Source organism: Gigantopelta aegis, chromosome 7, assembly GCF_016097555.1.
Source record: "Gigantopelta aegis isolate Gae_Host chromosome 7, Gae_host_genome, whole genome shotgun sequence".
NCBI classification, from domain to species: Eukaryota; Metazoa; Mollusca; class Gastropoda; order Neomphalida; family Peltospiridae; genus Gigantopelta; species Gigantopelta aegis.
The window spans coordinates 19,512,858-19,539,718 of NC_054705.1; the positions used below are offsets into that span (position 1 = coordinate 19,512,858).

At 39.2% G+C, this 26,861-nt stretch overlaps 1 protein-coding gene across 1 annotated transcript in view; it reads right to left on the reverse strand.

The window, feature by feature from the left end:
* Positions 1-26,861, reverse strand: part of LOC121377952 (E3 ubiquitin-protein ligase UBR5-like) — a 102,428-nt gene that overhangs the window by 5,521 nt on the left and 70,046 nt on the right. Inside the window, 14 exon segments of the mRNA XM_041506045.1 lie at positions 302-446; positions 2,843-2,968; positions 5,138-5,372; positions 7,761-7,985; positions 8,981-9,111; positions 10,939-11,225; positions 12,145-12,214; positions 15,056-15,235; positions 16,564-16,780; positions 18,023-18,154; positions 19,503-19,714; positions 19,716-20,725; positions 21,224-21,455; positions 22,916-23,160. Coding sequence (XP_041361979.1) covers positions 302-446; positions 2,843-2,968; positions 5,138-5,372; positions 7,761-7,985; positions 8,981-9,111; positions 10,939-11,225; positions 12,145-12,214; positions 15,056-15,235; positions 16,564-16,780; positions 18,023-18,154; positions 19,503-19,714; positions 19,716-20,725; positions 21,224-21,455; positions 22,916-23,160 — 3,447 coding nt within the window.

Sequence of the window (26,861 nt, forward strand, 5' to 3'; positions counted from 1 at the left end):
TTCCACTTATAGGAAGGGATGGTACCTAAGATTTGCAGGGAACAAGTACTTCGAAAATGTCTTGTAAACGACGATGAACCTGATTACTCTGGTAGTTCAAGACGATGGCATGACTTGTGATTTTGGATGGGCGGCCTAAATAAACGGATGGCGGATATTACTATTGCTGCCAAATGGATGGCGGGCGTATTGGAAATTAGTCTTAAGAGATGGCGGGCCCGCCATTGCTTATGACATGTAGCGAGAGCCCTAGTGCTTGAATTTTGTCTGGCTCCATCTTGAGAACAAGCAAAGAACCTACCACTTTCATCATTGAAAGAAGTGTAGCTGATCAGAGTCTGCACATCAATATCTCCGACGCCGTTTAGAAGCAGTCGTATATCTTCTGCTGTCAGTCCTTCCAACAAATTCTGGGGCACCACATCAAACACTCCCATCTTTATGTTCTACAATAAAGTGAAAAAACCCCGCTATAAACTAATTTTGTAATAAACTGAATAACAGTACAGATCCAAATGACAGGACAGTACATACTATGAGTCCATTGATTATAAGATTCCATCATATGCGGTCATGTGAGATAGAAAAAATACACCCGAGGTGGTGAAAATTTCGACCTGGGACGAGGCTTGCCAAATGCCATGGTCAAAATTTCCACCACCGAGGGTGTACTTTTTCTATCCCACATGACCACATATGATGGAGTCTTTTTCTCTCATTCATTCCGTAAATAAACCATTATTTTACACGAACAGACAAAGATGGCTGAACAATTAACCTTTTTATTTGACCATTTTATCATAAATAAACTATACTGTCGTATCTGTTTCATGTGTTAAATAAAATATAACACTACAAATTAACTAGATTTATTACCTACGAGGTACAGCATAACGAGGGTCATATTTATGCGATTTCCCTCGTATGTCATAACTAAATCGTATGTCCTCCTGGCACTGTCGTTTAACGATTGGCTGTTGTAAGAGTACATTTCTTTCTAAATGGCTGACACGACATTCCACAGATACTACTTTCTTCATAATACATTTTTATTTCGAGTGTAAGCTGATCACATGCCGTAATGACAAATACGTGTTTTTTATTAATTTAATAAAACATTAATTGATTATTTATGATAACTTGTATTATATTACGATGTAGTTGTGACACATCAAACACTTAATTATGAATATAACGTTCACAACTGTTAGAAATCTATACTAAGGTCGACGAGTCACTTTTCGCACCCTTGTTTTGTTTTCGTACATAATAAATGTAGCATATCTTACCGTAATTTCACTTGAAAGTCATATTTAGTAAAAGGTACAATGTTTTAATCACAAGATTTTCTTCAAACATATTCAGGTGCGTTAATAATGTTCAAAAAAAATTAAAAAAATTCAATAGCAATTTTGCACTGGAATTTTTCCAGCATTCTTAAAACGGAAACGTCATGTACCCAATTTATAGTTACTGTAAGGAGATGCAAAGTGACGTCATTGGAATACTGACGTCATTCAAATTCAAAACTAATTATTTCAATTACTGTGTATTTGTTTGCTTTTTAGTATACACATGTTTTACAATTTACAGCTGTTGATATATGTGTACTCTTTACTTATGGGCATATAAATATCACATAACTTTAGAACAGGTTGTGATTTGGTTTTCAAGACATCAATGAACAAACATTACTCCGCCGTTAAGGAAACGTTAGTTTGTAAACAATGACTGGAATGTTCATTTAGCAAGACATTCTACGGTAATAAACAGAATATTACATTCGTGTCCATGACAGACGATGTTTACAACACTCGTGCCTAAATTATCGCATTTCCCTCGCTGTTGCTCGGCAAATATGATAAGTTAGGCACTCGTGTCATAAACATCGTCTGTCATGGACACTCATATAATATCCTCTATATCTTTTAAAATGAAGTTTTTAATAACAAAATATTAATTTAAAACTGTGTCTAATGACCTCACATCACCATCTCACATTAATATGTCATATATTACCGACGACGTCATGTTAAACACAAACGCGTGATATCCCATGTAAGATGGATATTTCTTACATAGCTTTCTTTCATGGGGTAGCTCTGTCCTATATACCTGAGGATGAGAGAAATACCAGTCGTTATAGGACATTTGAGGGAATGGCAAAAACCCTCTATGGATCCACTGAAAGCATGGGTTCTGCTCACGTTAAATGGGACTTGATTGGCCCGACCAGTGTTATGCTGCTGACCTTCCAGTATAATACTATAATAGTGTAAAACAGTCATGAATTTCACACTACCTGCCGTTGGCTTATTTTCACTACTAATGACTGTAAGACAACCCCATGAGTCGGAAGGAAGGAAATGTTTCATTTAACGACTCACTCAACACATTTTATTTACGGTTATGTGGCGTCGGACATATGGTTAAGGACCACACAGATATTGAGAGAGGAAACCCACTGTCGCCACTTCATGAGCTATACTCAACACATTTTATTTATGGTTATATAGCGTCAGACATATGGTTAAGGAACACACAGATATTGAGAGAGGAAACCCGTTGTCGTCACTTCATGGGCTACGTTTTTCGATTATCAGCAAGGGATCTTTTATATGCACCATCCTACAGACAGGGTAGTACATACCACAGCCTTTGATATACCAGTCGTGGTGCACTGGCTTGAACGAGAAATAGCCCAATGGGCCAGCTGACAGGGATCGATCCCACACACCGACCGCGTGCCTTACCACTGGGCTACGTCCCACCCACGCTACCAACAGAGCCAATTCCTTCCCCCAAAAGAAAAAGAAGAAGAAAATTAAATAAAAAACTTTACCTTTAGAGCTTTCTCTGCTGCTTTGACCATCCTGAACTCGGCATACTTCCTCACATAATCATGCACGTTCTGTGCACTGACCTCGATGTCAGCACCCCCCGGTATCAGCTCCATCTGCTCACCTCCCTGAAAAATAGAACGATTTCTTGAGGCAGGGCATAAAGACATTTTAAAATGGGTCATACCAGAATTTTTATTACACGGTTTCTTACTCAATTATAATTTAAACAGAAATCAGAGATGAAATTAACCACAAACAAACTTCATAGGGTCTTGAAAAAGGTAGGGTAGGGTAGGGTGGGTGAGTGGGGATTGTACTGGGATTTTTTTTATCAGAAAAAAACAACGAAAAGAGGAACAGGTAAAACTTTTGTGTCCATATCAATTTTCATGTTTGTTACCTAAAAGCTACAAAACAATATTTTGTTATCAGTGGTCTTTAGAAAAAACAAAAACAACCTCACTATAGCAAAAACCCACAGCCTTTGTTATGCCGGCCATGGTGCATTTGATGGAACAAGAAACGGCTCAATGGGCTGTAGTCTTAAGAGAAAGGAAATGTTTTATTTAACGACGCACTCAACACATTTTATTTACGGTTATATGGTGTCGGACACACACATATTGAGAGAGGTGACTCTCTGTCGCCACGTCATGGGCTACTCTTTTCAGTTAGCAGCAAGGGATCTTTTATATGCATTATCCCACAGAAAAGGTAGTACATACCACGGCCTTTGATATACCACTCATGGTGCACTGGCTGGAACGAGAAATAGTCCAATGGGCCCACCGACGGGGATCGATCCCAGACTGACCGCGCATCAAGCGAGTGTTGTACCACTGAGCTACGTCCCACTCGTAGTCTTAAGAGAGAAAACCTGCTATATTTGTTTCCTTAGTAGAAAGCAGGGGTTTCCCCAGGGCCGTTAGGCGTAGCGGCCCGACACGGCTTGGTCCGTGAAGTAACCACTTTAAATGGCACGCATCAGACATGTATGACAGCAATGTGACAGTGATTCAATGTCTAGAAGATCTGTAACTTGTTATTTTAACTTTGTAAAGTCTTTGAACCAAAGTAATAAAAACAAACCCACAATGCATGTCAATCTGAATACACATGCCAGTTCAGGGCTGAAAGGCATGTAGGCTATCACAAGGGATGGGTTCAGTCAGACCGAGCGAAAACCAAACGTTTGCTACGTTAAACCAAATGGACACGACGGACACCAATCAAATAGTTCGCAAACGTTAGGAAGAACGTTCGTTGGCTGAATTGAGGAAAGCTCTCGGCGCGAACATACGTCACGCTTCAGAGTCAGCTAACACCGACGTGTCAAGAGACATCATTGCGGACATTAAACAATACGATTATACAGAAGTAAATCTTGATGTAAATTTGTAGAAAAACAATAGTTGTTTGCATCAATGAATACCTAACTGCAGTTTCGGTTATTTCCTTTGTCTTTGTTAATTTTGTACCTATGGTCCAGAGCACGCATGCAGATCGCGATCGTGGGAAATGAACATGCAGTATTTATACAAATTGCAGTTAAACGTACACTGAATCAGTTTACATTAATCATATTTGTTAGATAATGTAAGATATATATATTTGTAAAACTGTGAGGTGACATTTAATAAGTTAGCTGGATTTTAAAAAGATCGTAAATTTTAATTTTATTAACTTTTTTTTATTTCTTTTTTTTTATATATATATATATAAATGGAATATATTGTGCAGTCAGCATTCTTAGCCTAGGTATTTTACAAGCAGAAATCACAACAAGCATTTAACACGACGCTGAAATCAACAGCAACAACATGGCGTAAATTATGAAATTGTTGGGGGTGGGGAATTGATGGGTTACTTTAAAAAAGTTTTAAAAAACATGATTAGCTGGATTGAAGGCAAACACTTAACTGTTTTCAACCCACTACCCCATTAATTTTGGCTTGATTTGTATTATACTGATGCTAAATATGTAAGCGCCTTAAAAAATTCCTGGGGAAAGGCCTGGAAAGGGATGTTTTATACACACCATACCACACAGGATAGCACGGCCTTTGATGTACCAGTTGTGGTGCACTGGCTGGAATGAGAAATAGACCAATGGGCACACAGACAGGGATCGATCGTACATTCGGCAAGAACCGTACCACTGGAATAGCCTGATGGGACCAACAATGAGGATAGATCTGATAGTTCATCAGGTGAGAGCCTAACCACTGGACTACGTCCCTCCTCCATTGAGGTTGTAAGCTCAGATTAAAGTGAAAAAGAGAGGCTACACATACCTCTTCAGCACACAGCTCGACACAGAAGTTCAAGTCGAGTGCGGCGAACATCAGCGACTGTGACGCGTCTTTAGTCTCTGCGTCTTCCACCAGGGTGCGCAAACTTTCGTACATGACTGGGTCGAAAAACGCAAGGTCGCACCAACCAATTTTACGACCCAGAATGTATTTGAGAACATGCCGGTTGAAAAATAGAGGGCATATCTCATTCTGTAACAAGCAGAGTCCAATAATCCTAAAATAGAAAATGTTATAAGCAATCGATATTCTTCTTTTTGAAAACATGGATTATGTACAAACTTCCTGCTTTTACAGGAGGCACTGAATTCTGATTAGACGACATCAACAAAATACCGAAAATGGTGTCATAACAAAAACGAAAGAAACCAATTTATGGGCATTTCAAACTATATAATTTGTAATCAGACTGCAAATTTAGCAGGATTCAGAATTTTCGCAAATTCCAGATTGTGACATGGAATCTAAAAATATCTATCTTAATAATTGTTACGATTCCAATGGGATCCTAAAACCCCCAACCAAATTCCATGCCTGTATATCAAACAAACATATGGTCACAAATAATATAAATTTGCCAACATAGTAAGTTACATAGATGGTAGGTCAAATTGTTTAAAGCTTTGTTAAATGTAAGTGAACACTCACCTCCCAACATTCCTGAAACTTGTATCATCACCATCATCTACATAAACACAGTGAACACCAACCTCCCAACATTCCTGAAACTTGTATCGCCACCATCATCTATATGAACAAAGTGAACCCTAACCTCCCAACATTCCTGAAACTTGTATCACCACCATCATCTACATGAAAACAGTGAACACTAACCTCCCAACATTCCTGAAACTTGTATCGCCACCATCATCTATATGAACAAAGTGAACACTAACCTCCCAACATTCCTGAAACTTGTATCACTACCATCATCTATATGAACAAAGTGAACCCTAACCTCCCAACATTCCTGAAACTTGTATCACCACCATCATCTACATGAACACAGTGAACACTAACCTCCCAACATTCCTGAAACTTGTATCACCACCATCATCTACATGAACACAGTGAACACTAACCTCCCAACATTCCTGAAACTTGTATCACCACCATCATCTACATGAACACTAACCTCCCAACATTCCTGAAACTTGTATCACCACCATCATCTACATGAACAAAGTGAACACTAACCTCCCAACATTCCTGAAACTTGTATCGCTACCATCATCTATATGAACAAAGTGAACCCTAACCTCCCAACAGTCCTGAAACTTGTATCACCACCATCATCTACATAAACACAGTGAACACTAACCTTCCAACATTCCTGAAACTTGTATCACCACCATCATCTACATAAACACAGTGAACACTAACATCCCAACATTCCTGAAACTTGTATCACTACCATCATCTACATAAACAGTGAACACTAACCTCCTAACATTCCTGAAACTTGTATCGCCACCATCATCTACATGGACACAGTGAACACTAACCTAACATTCCTGAAACTTGTATCGCCACCATCATCTACATAAACACAGTGAACACTAACCTCCTAATATTCCTGAAACTTGTATCGCCACCATCATCTACATAAACACAGTGAACACTAACCTCCTAACATTCCTGAAACTTGTATCACCATCATCTATATGAACAAAGTGAACCCTAACCTCCCAACATTCCTGAAACTTGTGTCACAACAATCATCTACATGAACACAGTGAACACTAATCTCCTAACATTCCTGAAACATGTATCACCACCATCATCTACATGAACACAGTGAACACTAACCTCCTAACATTCCTGAAACTTGTATCGCCACCGTCATCTACATGAAAACAGTGAACACTAACCTCCCAACATTCCTGAAACTTGTATCGCCACCATCATCTACATGAACACAGTGAACACTAACTTCCCAACATTCCTGAAACTTGTATCGCCACCATCTACATGAACACAGTGAACACTAACCTCCCAACATTCCTGAAAATTGTATTACCACCATCATCTACATCAACACAGTGAACACTAACCTCCTAACATTCCTGAAACTTGTATCACCACCATCATCTACATAAACACAGTGAACACTAACCTCCCAACATTCCTGAAACTTCTATCACCATCATCTATATGAACACAGTAAACACTAACCTCCCAACATTCCTGAAACTTCTATCACCATCATTATCTATATGAACACAGTAAACACTAACCTCCCAACATTCCTGAAACTTGTATCACCACCATCATCTACATGAACACAGTGAACACTAACCTTCTAACATTCCTGAACCTTGTATCGCCACCATCATCTATATAAACAAAGTGAACACTAACCTCCTAACATTCCTGAAACTTGTATCACCACCATCATCTATATCAACACAGTGAACACTAACCTCTTAACATTTCTGAAACTTGTAATGCCACCATCATCTACATGAACACAGTGAACACTAACGTAACATTCCTGAAACTTGTATCACATCATCATCTACATAAACACAGTGAACACTAACCTCCCAACGTTCCTGAAACTTCTATCACCATCATCATCTATATAAACAAAGCGAACACTAACCTCCCAACATTCCTGAAGGCGTTCAGTCTTTCCGGTGAACCTTTTCCAATACGAGGTGAGTAGTAGCCACGTTTCCCTGGCTGCCAGAACAGAGACGAATTGTCGTCTATCTCTTCCTCTTCGTCTATGTCGCTACGACGATCCGACGTGTTCGACTTCTTCTTGTCAGACGACAGGTTAAATATGTCAAGATCCAGTAAGGTCTCGGCACTCATTTCACGCTCCCTGGTAATAATAATTTATATAAAATAGACATAAACAACTGTTTTTAATGCACCCTGGTTACATTCACTCCACGGACCCTATGAAAAAAACAAAACAAAAAAAACCAACCCCAAAAACAAAAATATAAACCTACCCAACACCACCACCACACCATAAAACAGTCATGGATCAGTTAGTGCCAAATAAATTAATAACTTGAGCATGTGAAAACAGTAAAGATCTCCGTTTGGTTTTTCGAGGACTCTTGGGACTAAAAAAGTACATAAATATCTTCATTATTATTAACCAAAATAGCAGTCTGTCATTTGTCAGTGTAGACATGCAATACAAATTCACACTGATGTATTAACCTTTTAATCACACGCAATAATTTTTTTTAAATACAGTGGAACCTCTCAAAACCGGACCCTCTGTAAACCAAAATTCCTCCAAAACCAGACATTTTCCACCGTCCTATTTTAAAAGGAAGTACAGAAAATAACCTCTCTAAACCCGAGGGTGTCCGGTTTAGAGGGGTTTCACTGTAGTAGTAAATGAAATTATGTGGTTGAAGTTTTTAATGGGCATGATTAACAAAATCACTACATTTTACAAGATAATATATATAAATATGTCTTTATCATCAAGCAACTTTGAGATTGCCCCTTTAATACTGGTTCTATGCACAATAATTAATATCGACTTAACATACAGTGTTTCTGTGAAAAAGACATTTTTGGGTATGGCACTATGGAACTGAATGATACCAATCAACAGGGGCTATGGGGGGGGGGGGGGGGGACCTCCCCCACAAAGAAAATGGGTTAAGTTTAGGCTTTAGAGCTAAGAAAATCATACAGTAATGATAAGTGTAATTAATTTTGTCAAAAGGTTAACTTAAAAAAATTAAATCTGTAAAATATTTTGGGTACGACGCCTTACCCATTTTACCGTCTGGCAGAAACCCTGCATACAGTAACGAATGCCGACTAAATATGCACAATAAGACAAGTTACCTTCCATGAGACATGATGATGTCGACGGCCTCGTCCACTCGCTGATGTAGAGACTCTTCCGACGCCAACAGAATGAGGATCTGAGCTGGGGATAACTCTAACAGCATTCCAGTGATCTTGGGAGCCAGCGGCTGTAAAAAACAAAAAATCTGTTATTAAAAATGTTCAACATGGAATATTTAATGTGAGAATGGAAAAATAAAACAATTTGTAGAGCCTCTTCTGGATGTTTTAAATGTGAAAGACTGAATAATAATAAAAAAGTTAATGTCACAAGAAACCTTTCTATAATTGGAAAATAAATGTCTTAAGGCACCACACCATCACTTGTAGTGTCATTATTCATTACTAATATAGTCCAGTTTAGGAAATAGATTCTTAGTGCAGTTACTGTTTTAATATTTACTTTTAATCTGTTTTCAGTTGACAACATATATTTTATTTTTAACAATAAGGAAAAAAATACATCTTGAAAAAATATATATATATATTGTCCACGGCAAAAGAAATGTCGCAGAGAAAGAAAAACTCGGCGGCAATCTCCACGGCATTGCCACTTATTCTCCATATGCTTCAACATAACCGAGTTAATAATAATCATATGAAGCACACATGTAATAACAAGTGTAATGATGTAATTTTGGAAGTGACGACGACATAACATGACGCTGCTTCTCCAGTCCTAGCTCAGACTGTGCATTTGAAATATGACGTCATTTTGTCGTCTCCTTCTAGTTGTGGCTGAAACATTTTGAGTTCGGTCTTGTTATTCATAAAGAAAACAACAATAATATGGATAATAAAGAAAATATTACACTCGCGTGTGTGTCCTGACACCTCTTTCATTAACTCAGTATGACACACAAGCTCGTATAATAATCTCTATTTGTATAACAGCAACACGAGGTGGTGCTCTGGAATGAGGGTGGCTATTTACACAAATGTGTGGTCGACCTTATGCTGATCTCTTACACGGTACTCTTCAGTTGAGAGCAATCCCTAAATTTTGTAGTCACACGACTCTCTCAATAATGCTGTATTTTTCATAATATATTCTTACATAGAAATTGTATTAAACTACATAAGAGTAAATAATGGTTGTGTGGAAAAAAATGTTTTATTTAACGACGCACTCAACACATTTTATTTACGATTATATGGCGTCAGACATATGGTTAAGGACCACACAGATATTAAGAGGAAACCTGCTGTCGCCACTTCATGAGCTACTCTTTTCGATTAGCAGCAAGGGATCTTTTATATGCACCATCCCACAGACAGGGTAGTACATACCACGGCCTTTGATACACCAGTCATGGTGCACTGGCTGGAACGATGGGCCCACCGACGGGGATTGATCCCAGACCGACTGCACATTGAGAGCCCTTTATCACTGGGCTACATCCCGTCCCTGGTTGCGTGGCACCTTAAGAATATATCAAGTGATATAATATTGCAGAGATATTGCAGAGATGTCAACCCTAGTTAGAGTGTCATAGGAATCCAGGCCTTCAAAAATAGGAATCCCACCCCCAAAAAATAGGAATGTTATCAGTGATGGCTCAGGAGCATATATTTCAACATTTTGGTAAAGTCAAGTTCAAGGCCGTACTCAATCAGCAAACATCAGGGCTATTCGGAAGACTGATTGCTTGCTATTTGGAATCTATAAGTTTAAGGAACAAGGCAGGAAATTAATCTACGTTGTTGATGGTGAAGAGGGAAAACGTTTCTGCAGTGTTAACAACATTTGTGCCTTCCAAAATACGATCGGACACCAAATACGCGAAATTACGATTTTCTTTCTAAAAATCAGAATGTCGAACAAGACAATCGTAATAGTGTAATCTGTGCTTTAAATTCGTAATGATTCAGCCAAATTCGTAATGATTCAGCCAAATTCGTAATGGCTGGCATCTCTGCATGTCAGTTACCACTGCAACAATGACGAGACGTACCGGCTGTAATCTGTAGACTTTAGGATAAAGCCGCTCCCCTAACTGGCGTCTGTAGTGTGAGATGGTGTCGCTCCCCTCTGGTATTGGATCTGCCGGAGAGGCGCTGCTACTTCCTGCATTGTTGTTGCTGGTGCTGCCACCTGCTGGGCCCGACTCGGTGGGCATGTAGAACGTCGGTGCATCAAACGACAACGTCCTGCGTGGTTCGCGATCTCGGCTTCTTTGACGCTGAATGGATCGCTGGCGTTCTCTCTCCCTCTCCCGAGATCGCAGGCGCTGGATTAAATCTGAAATTATACAGTACGTTTTAAATTTTTGTCTTAGAATCCCTAGAAAGCAATCGCTGTAAATGTGAGTCTATATAGTCTGTCCCATCCTCATACAAAAATGTTTTTTGTAATTATTTAATTTTGGTTTGACGTAAGAAGAAAAGTATTTTGAAATTAACAAAAAAACCAAGAACTATTGTTGTGTACAATTTAGAAAACAATCGACTCAGAAATAAATAACCTGTAGTAAATTCCACAGTATGAAAAAAGGCATTTCCTGTGGGAATGACTAGTTTTACATAACCTATTTATAGTTGGCACATTAAATTTAGAATATCATTTACAGAGTCCTAATGAGTTATGCAAAATGAAATAGAAAGAAAGAAATGTTTTATTTAACGACGCACTCAACACATTTTATTTACGGTTATATGGCGTCAGACATATGGTTAAGGACCACACAGATTTTGAGAGGAAACCCGCTGTCGCCACTACATGGGCTACTCTTCCGATTAGCAGCAAGGGATCTTTTATTTACGCTTCCCACAGGCAGGATAGCACAAACCATGGCCTTTGTTGAACTAGTTATGGATCACTGGTCGGTGCAAGTGGTTTACACCTACCCATTGAGCCTTGCGGAGCACTCACTCAGGGTTTGGAGTTGGTCTCTGGATTAAAAATCCCATGTCTCGACTGGGATCCGAACCCAGTACCTACCAGCCTGTAGACTGATAGCCTGCCACGACGCCACCAAGACCGGTACAAAATGAAATAGATTACTTGAAACAAAATTAAAATAAATAAAAAACAAATGTGTAGTAAACCACAAAACTTTAATGTTGAGATAAATGGAAAAGTTCACACCTAACATAATGAGGCTACAGTATGCCATTTTACTTCATAAAAGCAAAATTAGTTCAAGTCACATAATACTTACTATACTGAAGACTTTTTCCTCCAACCAAAATGCCATCTAGCGATGGAAGTTTTTCTTGCGAGAGCACAGCCTGAAATAGACATGAATGAATTGATAAATGAATGCTCAACCACACCCCAGCACAAAAATACACATTGGCTATTGGGTGTTAGAAAAGGTACATAGAAACAGCCACGAGAACAGTCAGGCTCTTGCATTCAAAGCCCCAAAGCAGGTAATGGAATAGAAGGTGATACAGGAAGGAAATGTTTTATTTAATGACACACTCATCACATTTTATTTATATTATATGGCATCGGACATATGGTTAAGGACAAACAGATATTGAGAGAGAAAACCTGCTGATGCCACTTCATGGGCTACTCTTTTTGATTAGCAGCAAGGGATCTTTTATATGCACCATCCCACAGACAGGATAACACATACCACAGCCTTTGATATACCAGTCATGGTGCACTGGCTAGAGCGAGAAACAGTCCAATGAGCCCACCGACGATGATCGATTCCAGACTGGCCGTGCATCAATGTAGATAGAAAGAATGATTACAGTCACTGATCCTAATTCCCAAGGTATGTACCTTTTCCCATTTTCACTCGTTCCAGCCAGTGCACCACAACTGGTATATATCAACGGCCATGGTATGTGTTATCCTGTCTGTGGGATGGTGCATATAAAAGATCCCTTGCTACTAATGGAAAAATTTAGCAGGTTTCCTCTCTAAGACTATATGTCAAAATTACCAAATTATTTGACATCCAATAGTCGATAATTAATAAATCAATGTGCTCTAGTGGTGTCATTAAACAAAACAAAGTAACTTTTGTTCCCCATTTTGCATAAAATACACTAAATGTTTGAGCTACTACAAGCATAAAGATGATAAATTTAAGCAACAAGTTGACAACAATTTGTCATTTAGTGGTAACCCCCCCCCAAAAAAAAACCCAACACCAACAACCCCAGAATATTAAAAAATATGTTCAGGTGAAAATATTTTACACTACCTAATAGTAACAGGCATTCTGATAGTACTGTTAAATCAATACATGCCCCCTACAATTTTTTGTATCTCCTAAATTCAAGGGCCATAACTCTTGGAAAATGGGTAGTTAAACTTAATCTGTAATGGTACATGATAAAGCTAGATACAAAATGTTGTCTCAGTATCATGAGACATTGCAAAGAAAGTCAGGAAAACAAATGTTCATATCATTTACATGTACATGTAAGTTCAAGGGCCATAACTCTGTTAAAAATGGGTAAATTGCCATGAAAGTTAAACTTGATCTGCAACAGTACATGATAAAAGCTGTACATAAAATGTCAGCTCAATATCTCAAGGCATTGTGAAAAAAACATCCCGAAAATTGTATGTGGGACAGACTGACAGAAGGACGATATGAAACCTATAGTCCCCTCTGGTTGGATTGGTAGGTGACTAATAAAAGTGGTTAGTGCCTCTCACTAACCACTAACAATTAACAACGAACCCACTGTTCTGGACAGACAGCTCAGATAGCTGAGGTGTGTGCCCAGAACAGTGCGATGAACCTTATAATTGGATATAAGCACGAAAATAAGTTGAAATGAAATGAAATGAAATGGCTGTAACATTTGCAGTTTTTGGTTGACCCTTACCGTTAAGAGATCATTTGTGTAACATCTGGTGGAATAGTAAACAGAAAAAAAAGACCCTGCAAGGCTGGAATGTCACAACAGTACTTGCACCAACTTGAACTCAAAGTTGAAATGTTTTAAAAACCTGAAATATTTACTGGTGGATCCTGGGCAAAGCTCCTGAGATTTAAGGAAATCAAAGGGTTAAAAATGCCTTTCCTGGGAATAAAAATGCCTTTGAAAAAACAAACAAACCTGTCTTAAATAATACTGATATGATAACAGAAGACAGTTGGTCATAATAATGACATTAAAATATAAAGTCCAAGTCGTTCTTGTTATAGCCCACAGGCAAAAACTTCATTTTCAAAACGTTTTTGTTTTCACGTCAAACGATTTTGTATCAGACATTTTTTTCGAGTGATCCTAAAGCAATTAAAGATACGCTAATTCATTGGGTGGCTAAATCAAGCAAGCCAATCAAAAGTATCGTTTTAAACGAATTACAATGACGTATACAGTCATGACCTTATTTGTTTTCTCGATCTCGTTTGATGGGACTGCGATTCGGTGTTTTCCATTGAATGTTGATCGCATTGAGTCAGTTTTGCCGGAATTGAACAAAAGGATCGACGACCTCAATAAACAAAACACCGCACACCTACTGAAACTTGCACCTGCTAGATCGAGGGACTTTCTCGGAGTCAATCATAGCTAAAAATAGGTTGTGGACTTCTTGTTGAATTTTGAGAAATTATCTATTGAAAATCGAAGATTTGGGTCATACCCCGGCCCCCTCTGAAAATCTCAACGGATTTACATGATTTGGGAAAACGACCCTTCGAGACCCGGAAAAAACGGAAAATCTGGCATATGCCGGAAAACTTTCACCCATGCCTAGGGCAGTCTGTTGTATTGGATAAAAATTATTGCCTTGGTTGAGGGGACACACTGATGGCATTAAAGTCTATGTGTTACGTTTTAAGGTTACAGTTTGTTTTGGTTAACGACACCACTAGAGCACATTGATTAATGAATCAGTACCTATTGGATGTCAAACATTTGGTAATTATAAAATCGTAGTCATCAGAGGAAACCCCTTTACATTTTTTTCTAATGCAGCAACGGATCTTTTATATGCACTTTCCCACAGACAGGAAAGCACAAACCACAGCTTTTGAAGGAGAAAAAAATCCAATTAGTTGAATGGATCCACAGAGCACCTCAAGCGAGCACTCAACCGACTGAGCTAAATCCCACCCCCAACAATTGTGAAATGAGGACACAACTTACATGAGCAATGGCAGTGTAGAAACTTCTAGCAACCCCACTTCCTTCTCCGGGTTCATCTTTGAAAGTGACCTTCACCCTGTGGACAGCCAAGGGGGGACCACTGGTGGATGTACGGCGGTTGTAGTGCGTATTCAGCTGTTTGAATGTTGTCTGTAGCAGAGCATTGCGGTCTCGCTCAACCTACAAAAACAATACGGATTTTAAGACAAAGATAACATTAAGCCGAATTTATAAAACAAATTTGTCTTATATGCATGTAATTATGCTTAAACTTGTACTTACAATACTTAAAACTCCTGTGTTTAAGAAAAACAGACTTCGTATTAATGGTTATATGACATCGGACACAAGGTTAAGAACCACACAGATAAGATAGAAAATCTGCTGCTACAACTCCATGAGCTGTTCTTTTCGTTTAGCAGCAAGGGATCTTTAATATATATATATATATATATATATATATATATATATATATATATATATATATATACCCATCCCACAGGCAGTGCAGTACATCATATCACAGCCTTTGTTGTGGATCAGAGGCTGTAAACAGAAATAGCTCAGAGTTCACCGATGGGGATCGATCCTAAACTGAAGGAAGGAAATGTTTTATTTAATGACGCACTCAACACATTTGATTTATGATTATATGGTGTCAGACATATGGTTAAGGACAACATAGATATTGAGAGAGAAAATCTGCTGACACCACTTCATGGACTACTCTTTTCAATTAGTAGCAAGGGTTCTTTTATATGCACCATCCATAGACAGGATAGCACATACCACAGCCTTTGATGTACCAGTCGTGGTGCACTGGCTGGAGCGAGAAACGATCCTAGACTTATTGCGTATCAGGCAAGCACTTTACTACCTGGCTACGTCCTCCTCTCCAGGATTTCAAGAAAAGCAATTTTATATTTTGAAATATTTTCAAAATCTACATTAACATTTTTTTTTTTTTAATTTCAAAATACAGCCAGACAAATATGGTTAAAGGGACATTCCTGAGTTTGCTGCAATTTTTAAGATGCTATCGACTACTGAGTTTGCTGCAATTTTTAAGATGCTATCGACTAACAAAGACTTTTTAACGATTGTAATTACATATCAAATATATTTTTCTCCATAAAATATTAGTGGATGTATACTAAACGTGTTTCTGATCCGACCATGATTTGCACTGGGTTAAATTTCATTTTATTTCCTAAAAGCTATTTTTTCGTACGTACGAAATTATTTGAAGACAAAATCCAGTTTGGGCTTCTTACAAATATTGAGATGACCAGAAACACATTGAATATACAGACACTGATATTCTAAACAAGAAAATATATTTAATATGTAAATCATAGAAATATTTTATTAGTCGGAAACATCTTACAATGCAGCAAAGTCAGGAATATCTCTTTAACACTACTATTTCATGAAATGTTAGCATTTTGTATGGCTTCGCTAAATTTGCGAATATTTTATGCTCGCCACCATTTTCTGATTTACAGTACCTCCAGTGACAAATCACGCTGTTGTGAATTTCTCAGTTTCTCCATTTCTCTGCGGAACCGACTCTCCTTGACTGGGAATCCCCCGAGTTCGCTGATCACAGAGCTGGGTTCGGCCCCAACGTCTTCACAGAAGACACGACCAAACAAATCGAGAGTCAGTCGCCATCGACCCAGCAGCACGTCGTGCGACACCAGCTGACCTGTCACACTTTGTTGACTGGAATTTTTTTTTAAAAGGTTATAAATATTTGAAACAAAAATCCACAAAATTACATGTCTCTAAACACAAAAAAATTAACGTTCGACCTACATGTAAATATGCAGAACTTGATGTTATAGCCATCAGAACATTAATCCCAATATCTTACCTTTAGACCTGGTCAAGGTGAAATACAAATAAAATAAAATATACATCAAGTGATCAAGCATTTCAGGCGTGACTTTTAGACAAATCTTTTAACACTTGTTTGTTTTGTTTAACGACACCACTAGAGCACATTGATTAATTAATCATCGGCTACTGGATGTCAAACATATGGTAATTCTGACTCGTAGTCATCAACGGAAACCCACTACATTTTTCCTAATGCAGCAAGGGATCTTTTTATATGCTCTTTCCCACAGACAGGAAAGCACATAACATAGCCTTTATCCAGTTGTGGTGCACTGGTTTGAACGAGAAATAACCCAATCAGCTGAATGGATCCACCGAGGTGGTTCGATCCTGCGACGCAAGCACCTCAAGCGAGCAGTCAACCAACTGAGCTAAATCCCACCCTCTTTTAACACATTGCATTTAATAACCAGCACATTTTTTGTTACCCGTTTAAAAATAAAACTGGTTTGCCAAGGGCCTAATTCGCTAAAGTCTCTAAACTTTGCGATCTCGCAGTGCAATGCTAAAAGACTTGCAAAGAGGATGCTTTGTTGTCTAGCAGAGCCTAAGAGACCTTTGTGTATTAGGCCCCAGGTACATAACTACAAATAATAAATGCTTCTGGACCAGAAGTTGATATATTTACAATCGAACATACACATTTAAAAGCACATTCCTGGTTGTATTGGTTAATACGTGGATTAGCTAGTTGTTTGATTTCCATTCTATAGAGAGGAATTTTTTTTATTAGACGCAAATTGCCTATCCCATGGTTTAGTGTTAAAAATACAGAAAGATCAAAATCAACAAAGTAACCATCCAGAGGCGTATCTAGGGGGAGACCCCCCCCCCCCCCCCACTATATTTTGTCACAGTTATAAATTTTTTTTTTTTTTTTTTTTTTTTGACAAACCTCCCCCATAGTTCCCTTGGCATTTCGGCTCATGACATTAGGGTCCCCCATAAAACTGATCAAAACATTTCCATAAATATCCACATAATACATTCAAAAGTATGTGCCAAAAAAAGGATTATAAATAACAATTCTGAACACAGATTCATCAGAATCATCCAACCACTCACCGAGTGGGCAGAGACAGTAACGGCAAAGCTGAATGGGAGGTTTCTATATCAACTGTGTTAGACACATTTTCATTGGCTCCCACCAAATCCACTGGAGTTGCTGTTCTTGAAGATGGAGTCTCCGGAACACTGCTAGAATAATCAACATAGATGTCAGTATGAAGTTAATGATGAACGAACATACTAATAAATGTATGTATATGCATGCAAGTGCTTGACACACATGTAAAGCTGGTCCAAACAGACGTAGAAAGTGTAGTTCTTTCCATGTCAAAAAATGGTTATATTACTCTATATATAGCTGGTATTCAAAACTTGTGGTACCATGTTTCAACCGTTTCTCAACCGAAATAGTGCAACAAATGGACACACAAACCAAAAATGTATAACCTACCGTACTCACTAAATCCCGATTAAGTACTTGCGTCATTATTAACAAAATAAATCTTCTGACAACCTTCAAAAAGTTCCCCACCATTTCAAATTTGCTAAATAAAGGGAAGCAACTCACCCTGCACATTAAGAAAAGTATTGATTTAATGTGCACCCTGCACGAACATAAAGCTAACAATATACTAGTAATGGCTTTAACGCATTTAAGATTTTCTTAGAGAATAACAAAATAATAATAACATTTATCAAAAATACATGAGGTACACTTTTGTTTTCCACTTTAGACTAACACTCTGTGATGTAGATGGAAGGGGTCGTGAGTGAAAGTTGCGATATGATGTCCACTTTTTGACAAACACTCATGGGCTTCAGAAAATTGTGAGAACTATCGTTTTGTTCAGATGGCTCTCACAAAAGTATACTTTTAAGTAACCCATTTTGGTTAGCACAAACCTTTAGCACATCATTTACATGGCCATGTTAGATTATGCCAAAAACCTGAACAAACATTATCATCTAAATTTGTACTTGCATGATGTTATTTCAACAACTGAATAAAACTATAGAAATGAAATCTAGTTATGGTTTAACAACCATCTGAACCTTGTTGGTGGTAAAAAAAAGCTGACTAGTTTTTATCCAAATTTGAAATTCTAGAAAACATTTTCTTCAAATTAACCGTACTTTCTCAGAAAAATATATGGAAACTGTGATTGGAGATCTACTCTATGACCAAAACACTGTTCTACGCGCAAATTCATACAACCGTGCTAAGCCAAGTTGGTTGCTAAACTGCATAGTTGATCAGGAGTACTATGGAGCCACATTGTTACCAAGCTTTTATTAATTACATTTTAGTTACTTTCTGTGCAGCAATGAACTAGATATTTAGAAGCCCCATAAACAAAGGTAAAAATATGGCTTGTGCTCCCTCCCACTACAGAGGCTGTGACCATTGGAGGTTGTGCCCACTCCACTCCAGATATTGTTTGGAATCTTGTGACCATCCAGCAACCCAATAATTTTGAAAGCTTTTATGAATATGGGCCCTATTCATTATACAAACGGTAAAACAATTTTTCTGTACCTTGTTGGCGGCAATGCAGAACTCGACTCGAATGACGACGCTGTACTTTTCTCCATGGTAACGCTATCCTGTGTACTTCCATCATCCGACGAAGTAGCAGATGTAGAACCAACATGAACGATGACACTTGCCTGGTGTCCGTCTGCCCTGTTCAGCGGGGGAGGTGTTGCCGGGGGTGGTGGTGGTGGCGGTACATCAGGCTCACTGGGTGGAGGTGGTGGGGGAGGGGGAAGGGGTGGTGGTGGTGGTGGAGGTGCCGTGGCGCTGGAGAAAAGAGGTAGAGGGGGCAGACTTTCTTTGAGAGGTGAGACAGGAACATGTGGTGGGGGTGGAGGCGGCGGGGGTGGGGGGAGGTAAAACGGGAAGCTGGGACCTCTGCAGCAGGGGACTAACTATGACCCCGGACGAAGCCGATGGCATGGGAATCCACGACGGTGACTGCGGTGGAAGGATGGAACTCTCTCCGCGATCAACGTCGCCAGACGAGCTTGGAACACTGGGAGTCGATCGGCCGCCCGTACCGGACGGTACCACGAACGGCAGCGGTCCTGGACTCATCACGGAGATGGGTCCCGGGACAGTGATGGAGGCTGGGACAGACAGCGTAGGGACGGCTGGACGCGGCCGGTCCGAGGTGTGACTGGACAGGGCCAGACTCAGAGGCATCTTCTCGAACGAGCTTGACTGCTTCAAGTTCTGACTCATCTGCTTCGAGTTCAGCACCGGCTGACGCGCCATTCCGAACAGATCCTCTCGCCGCGAATTCGGCTGCAGCAGATGCGGCTGATCAGCCAATGGCAGGGCTTCTACCAGAGGAGTCCGGAATGGATCTGGAGGAGGACAGCCGAGAAACACCGTCGAATCGGACCGCTGAAAGAAGGGATGCTTCCGGCCGAGTTTCCCCGTCGATTCGCTCTCCCCGTCGCAGCTCTCGGTATCCATGGCGATGCTGCTGTTGATGGCGTCATCGTCGTGGTCGTTATTTTCGTTTTCATCGTGGTCCTGCCACGAGATGACAGAGATGCCATCGCGGATGCTCTCGACGTCACTCTCGGGGCAGCTCTTCATGTAGTAGATGAGTGCGTCGAACACGTACGCAATATGTTTGAGGGCGGCGATGTCAATCACAGGCAGATTGTCAGAGTGCTCGTTGCTGTGGGCTCGCATCAGAGACAGCGCGTAGTTGAGGAAGTCGCGACGCGCAGAATTACCATCGGCAATAGCTGGAGAGAAAAAAGTAAAATGAAATAAAATAAAAATAATAAAAATAAAAAGGTAGAAATATATAAAATAATTTGTATATGGTTGACAAGTGATTTTCAAAATGGGAGTAAATCCTCATGAAAGTAAAACTTGATCTGTAACTCTATATAATAAAGCTATACACAAAATAATAATTTCATCCCACTATCTTGAGACATTATGAAAAAAAAACCCCGAAAAACTAAACTAAATATATTAGTCGTGGTGCACTGGCTGAAACGAGAAATAGCCGAATGAGCCACTAACGAGGATCAATCCCAGACCAGTCACACGTCAGGCGAGCACTTTACTCTTAGATTAATCAAGTTAAAAGGAAGGAAATGTTTTATTTAACGACGCATTCAACACATTTTATTGACAGTTATATGGTGTCGGACATATGGTTAAGGACCACACACAGATGTTGAGAGAGAAAACCTGCTGTTGCCACTTCATTTAAGTTAAGAAGTTCTGTTTACCGAACGACCCGTATCTTGCTCTCCGTCTCGTGTCAATGGCCTGCATGATCCGCTGGTCGTCCCTCGACCGGTCTCGGTTGGTGCGGATGTGACTGGGGTGGAGCGGATGCGACACACTGGCCGGGTCGGTGTTGTTGCTAAGGGCAGTGCCGAAGCGGAGCTGGGCCTCCGTGGAGTCCATCACGGTGATGAGCCAGTCCCACGTGATCTTCAGGTGGTTCTCGAGGAAATTCTGAAAGAGGAAGTGAAAGGAATGTCTGTTTAGCAACACCTCAGCACATTTTAAACCTCAGCAATTAGGGAAAGAAGGAATGTCTGTTTAATAACACCTCAGCAATTAGGGAAAGAAGGAATGTTTGTTTAATCTTCTGACTACTGCAGGTGAGATATCTCGTCCCGTCGTCACGCCAGTCGACATACTGTACACTGTATAGGGTGCATTCCCCAATTCATATTTCCCACCGTTTTGCACACAATACTCACTGGAAGCAATTTATTAACAGGAAACGAAAGACCACTCAGCTTCCTGTGTCTTTAGATTTAAATTTTTCAAAGCAAAATATGTTGGAATTCTGAGTTGAAAAAGTGGTTTTCGGCAAGTATTTTCGCTTACAACAATAGCAGCACATCACGGTCATTTTCAGGGATTGATAGCTTATTGTGACAGCTAATTTGATAATAAATTTTATCGTTTTATCAAGACCAAAAATCACCATATATTGGGATATGAATCGGTTCTTTTTTTTTAAATTCTGGTCAGAAAACCACAGTTATTGGGAATAATGGACATAAATATCCATAAGTAAACGCGATTTTCAAAGATTTTTTGTCTAATTTTAATTAACATGTATCATAAAAATTAGAAACACCCACGAAAATAATACTTACCAATTCAAATATGAACTTTATTTTATGTATTTATAAAACATTTTAGTGAATACATGTGAGTAAAATTATAAACTTGTACCCACTCAACGTGGTTTTTCTCAAAAATTAATCCAGTAGTCTAAAGGTTAACAACACCTCGGCACATTTTAAAGAGACAGTTTGTTTAATGACAACTAAAGAGCCTTGATTTTTAATCATTGGCTATTGGATTTCAAATATTTGGTAACTTTGACACAGTCTTATTAGAGAAGAAACCCGCTACATTTTTTCTAGATTTCTAGATGAATTTGCCCGATGGACTCTATCACTGCCAATGGGCCCACCAACACACACTGATCCCAGATCGACCATACATCAGTCAGTCAAGCACTTTACCACTGGGCTGCATCCCACGCTTGGCGTCAGATACCACTCCTACAAGAAAGGTTTTTACGTAACACATTTTATTTACAGTTATATGGCGTCAGACATATAGTTAAGGACCACACAGATTTTGAGAGGAAACCCGCTGTCGCCACTTCATGGGCTACTCTTTCCGATTAGCAGCAAGGGATCTTTTATTTTCGCTTCCCAGAGGCAGGATAGCACAAACCATGGCCTTTGTTGAACCAGTTATGGATCACTGGTCGGTGCAAGTGGTTTACACCTACCCACTGAGCCTTGCGGAACACTCACTCAGGGTTTGGAGTCAGTATCTGGAGTAAAAATGCCATGCCTCGACTGGGATCCGAACCCAGTACCTACCAGCCTGTAGACTGATGGCCTAACCACGACGCCACCGAGGCCAGTCACACTCGTACATACCTGTAAATCAGCTGCATCTTGCTCGACAATCTTGAGGATCCTCGGCAGTGGTGCAATCGCATTGTAGTTGGGCAGGATGTTGAGCAGATCGGTGATCTGTCGGATGACGATGCCGAACGCACGCGACAGCTGACTCGCCGACGTCGACATCGCCACAGCGTTGTCCTGGTTCGTCGGCGCTGTTGTTGGGATGGCTGCGGTCCGCCGCAGGGTCGACGGGTCGATGTAAATTAATCCATTACCATCTGAAACAAACAACACCAGGCAACAAAAAACCAAAGGAACCTTTCTGATTTTCATTTAAATCAGGTGTCAAAATATAACACTGTACCAAAGAGCAACACAAAGAAGAATTAAAAAAAAAAAAAAATGAATGCATTACTACTGTAATATAGGGTAAAAGAAGTAAATAATTGTACTGATATCAAAGTATTGGTTAATTTGCTATTCATATTCAAGACTGTGGACATACCATCTGAAACAAACAACACCAGCCAACAAAAGTAAAGTTTGATTTATTTAACGGCACCACTAGAGCACATTGATTTTTTATCTTATCATCGGCTATTGGACGTCAAACATATGGTCATTCTGACAGTTTTTTTTTTTAGAGGAAACTCGCTGTTGCCACATAGGATACTCTTTTATGATAGACAGCAAGGGATCTTGTATTTGCGCTTCCTACAGGCAGGATAGCACAAACCATGGCCTTTGTTGAACCAGTTTTGGATCACTGGTCAGTGCAAGTGGTTTACACCTACCCATCGGTATCTGGATTAAAAATCCCATGCCTCGGACTGGGAACCGAACCCAGTACCTACCAGCCTGTAGTCAGATGGCTTAACCACTGCGCCACAGAAGCCGGTACCAGGCAACAAAAAACCTTTTTGAATCTTATTTTCATCACGTGTCAAAATATACAAGCGACCCGAGTGTATGACGCCACATGGGGGATGATTACCCGTATTATACTCCAACTAACACACACACAGATATTTTTTTATGCACATTCATTCGTATTCACACACAGTGTCACAAGTGAAATAAGTCTTAATGATTTCGCCAATGACATAAACCTCATAACAACTGGTGCCGAGTGTGCTATTCTATTTATTATCCAGCTTATTTATTTTTCTTTGCTGGAAAAAAAAAAGAGTCTTTGCTCGATATACAGAAACAGTTAAAGCCATTCTAAAAGTAAAAATGTACAATTCTGTTTTTTTTTTTTTTCTCGAAGTAATTCTTAAAACCGTAACACTGTACCAAAGAGAAACACATAAATTAAAACAAAATACTACTGTAATATAGGGTAAAAGAAGCAACAAATGGTACAGTCAGGGTTTCTGCCAGAGGGTAAAACGGGTATGGTACCATACCCAAATTTTTTGAACATATTATTTTTTTAAGTTAACCTTTGGACAAAATTATGACTCTTTGTCATTACTGTATGATTTTCTTAACTCTAAACCTAGTAACCCATTGTCTTTGTTAGGGGATAGCAGATGTATGAAGCACACACATTGTAAATATTCAGTTCCATAGCCCTATACCCAAAATTTTCTTTCTGGCAGAAACACTGGTACTGATATCAAAGTATTGGTTAATTTGCTATTCATATTCATGGTTAAGACTGTGGACATTATAGTGCTATGTAAATCAAGGCAGCAGTTTTGAATCCTGCCCCTGCACATTCGTGTATATCTTAATAGGTACAAGAATAAAGACACAGCAGTTTCCAACACATCAAATACAGGACAAAGACGCCAAATCAGCATATATGCATTAACCTCTTAACCTTAATCTCAGGTTTCTATGTAAATTGGGCTTTTTTATATGCATCATGACAGGTTAAACATTGTAACTGTAAAATATCAAGAGCAGGCAGCTGTAAAAGTATTGTGCTATGATGTACATGTAGCTACGCCAGCAGAAAGAAGAAAGGAAATGTTTTATTTAACAATGCACTCAACACATTTTATTTATGGTTATATGGCATCACACACATGGTTAAGGACCACAAAGACATTGAGAGAGGAAACCTGCTGTCGCCACTTCATGGGCTACTCTTTTCGGTTAGCAGCAAGGGTTCTTTTATATGCACCATTCCACAGACAGGATAGCACATACCACAGCCTTTAATAAACCAGTCGTGGTGCACAGGCTGGAACGAAAAATAGCCCAATGGGCCCACCGACTGACCGCACACAAAGCGAGCGCTTTAACACTGGGCTACGTCCTGCCCCATACAAGGATAAAGATACAGCAGTCTCCAACACATCAAATACAGGATAAAAAGACTCCAAATCAGCATATATGCATTAACCTCTCAACTTTCTCAGGTTTCTATGTACATGAGTAAATGTCATTCCAAGCAATGGACAGCTACAGTGGCAGCAGGAATTGTAAACACTCAGGGTGTTTATTATATTTTACAGTGTTATGAACCTTTCAAAAGCAGTTTCATTGATATTTAATGCCGGCAGAACATTTAACTGTCAGGGCTTTAGATCTCACTAATTTTGGCACAACAGGATTTTTGTTTGTTCTGAGCACGAAGAGGTCTAAAAGTTTTAGTGCAGTAATGTTGTTGTTTTTTATGTCGGGGGTTTTTGTTGGGTTTTTTCCTCAGTAATGTTATTAATAACTCATAAAGCGATGTAGATATTTTGAAATGCATTCCAAGTTATTTTAATCTAATTACAGCTTAACATGTCAATTGATTTGAGGTGAAATGTTTTGAGGTTAGCTTGTTTGTACTTAATTTGGACTTGCTTATTTTGGTCACAATGTTTGTTGCAATCTAACAGCCTGACTGTGACACATGTTTAACCATTAGTCACAATTGCTGACAAAATTTGATCAGTCAGTTTTCTTAAGCTAAAAACGGACAGATACTTTTTATAAACTTAAGTATTACTGACTGTACAACTACAAAGAGATTCCAAACAAGTCCAATGGCATATAAAAGGACAATTACTTAATACTTAGGGTCAGTATTTAAGCATTCAGTTTGAAGTTGTATGTGTTTTTTTAGTTTAATGCATTTTCGTGTCCACATCCAATTACGGAATAAGAAAAATGTTCTGGTCACACACCTCATCTATCTGGGCTGTCTGTCCAGGATGATGGGTTAGTTGCTAATGGTTAGTGAGAGAGGTCAGTGTAGTGGTCTTACACCTACACATTGAGCCATTAAAACTCACTCTGGGTGGGAGCCGGTACTGGGCTGCGAACCCTGTACCTACCAGCCTTAAGGGTGATGGCTTAACCAGTATGCCACCAATGTTGGTACAGGTACGAAAACTCCATTATTACATATTATACATGTTGTAACCCAATATAAAATCCCACATTTCCAATTATAATGGAATGAATGAATGAATGAATGTTTTTAACGAGGCCCCAGCACAAAAAAAATACACATCAGCCATTGGGTGTGAGGTTTCGTTCTAGCTAGGGTTTCAATGTAAAATATTTACCATTGGGTGTGAGGTTTCGTTCTAGCTACGGTGTCAATGTAAAATATTTACCATTGGGTGTGATGTTTCGTTCTAGCTACGGTTTCAATGTAAAATATTTACCATTGGTTGTGAGGTTTCATTCTAGCTACGGTTTCAATGTAAAATGTTTAACATTGGTTGTGAGGTTTCGTTCTAGCTACGGTTTCAATGTAAAATATTTACCATTGGTTGTGAGGTTTCATTCTAGCTACGGTTTCAATGTAAAATGTTTAACATTGGTTGTGAGGTTTCGTTCTAGCTACGGTTTCAATGTAAAATATTTACCATTGGGTGTGAGGTTTCGTTCTAGCTACGGTTTCAATGTAAAATAGTTAACATTGGTTGTGAGGTTTCGTTCTAGCTACGGTTTCAATGTAAAATATTTACCATTGGGTGTGTGATGTTTCGTTCTAGCTACGGTTTCAATGTAAAATATTTACCATTGG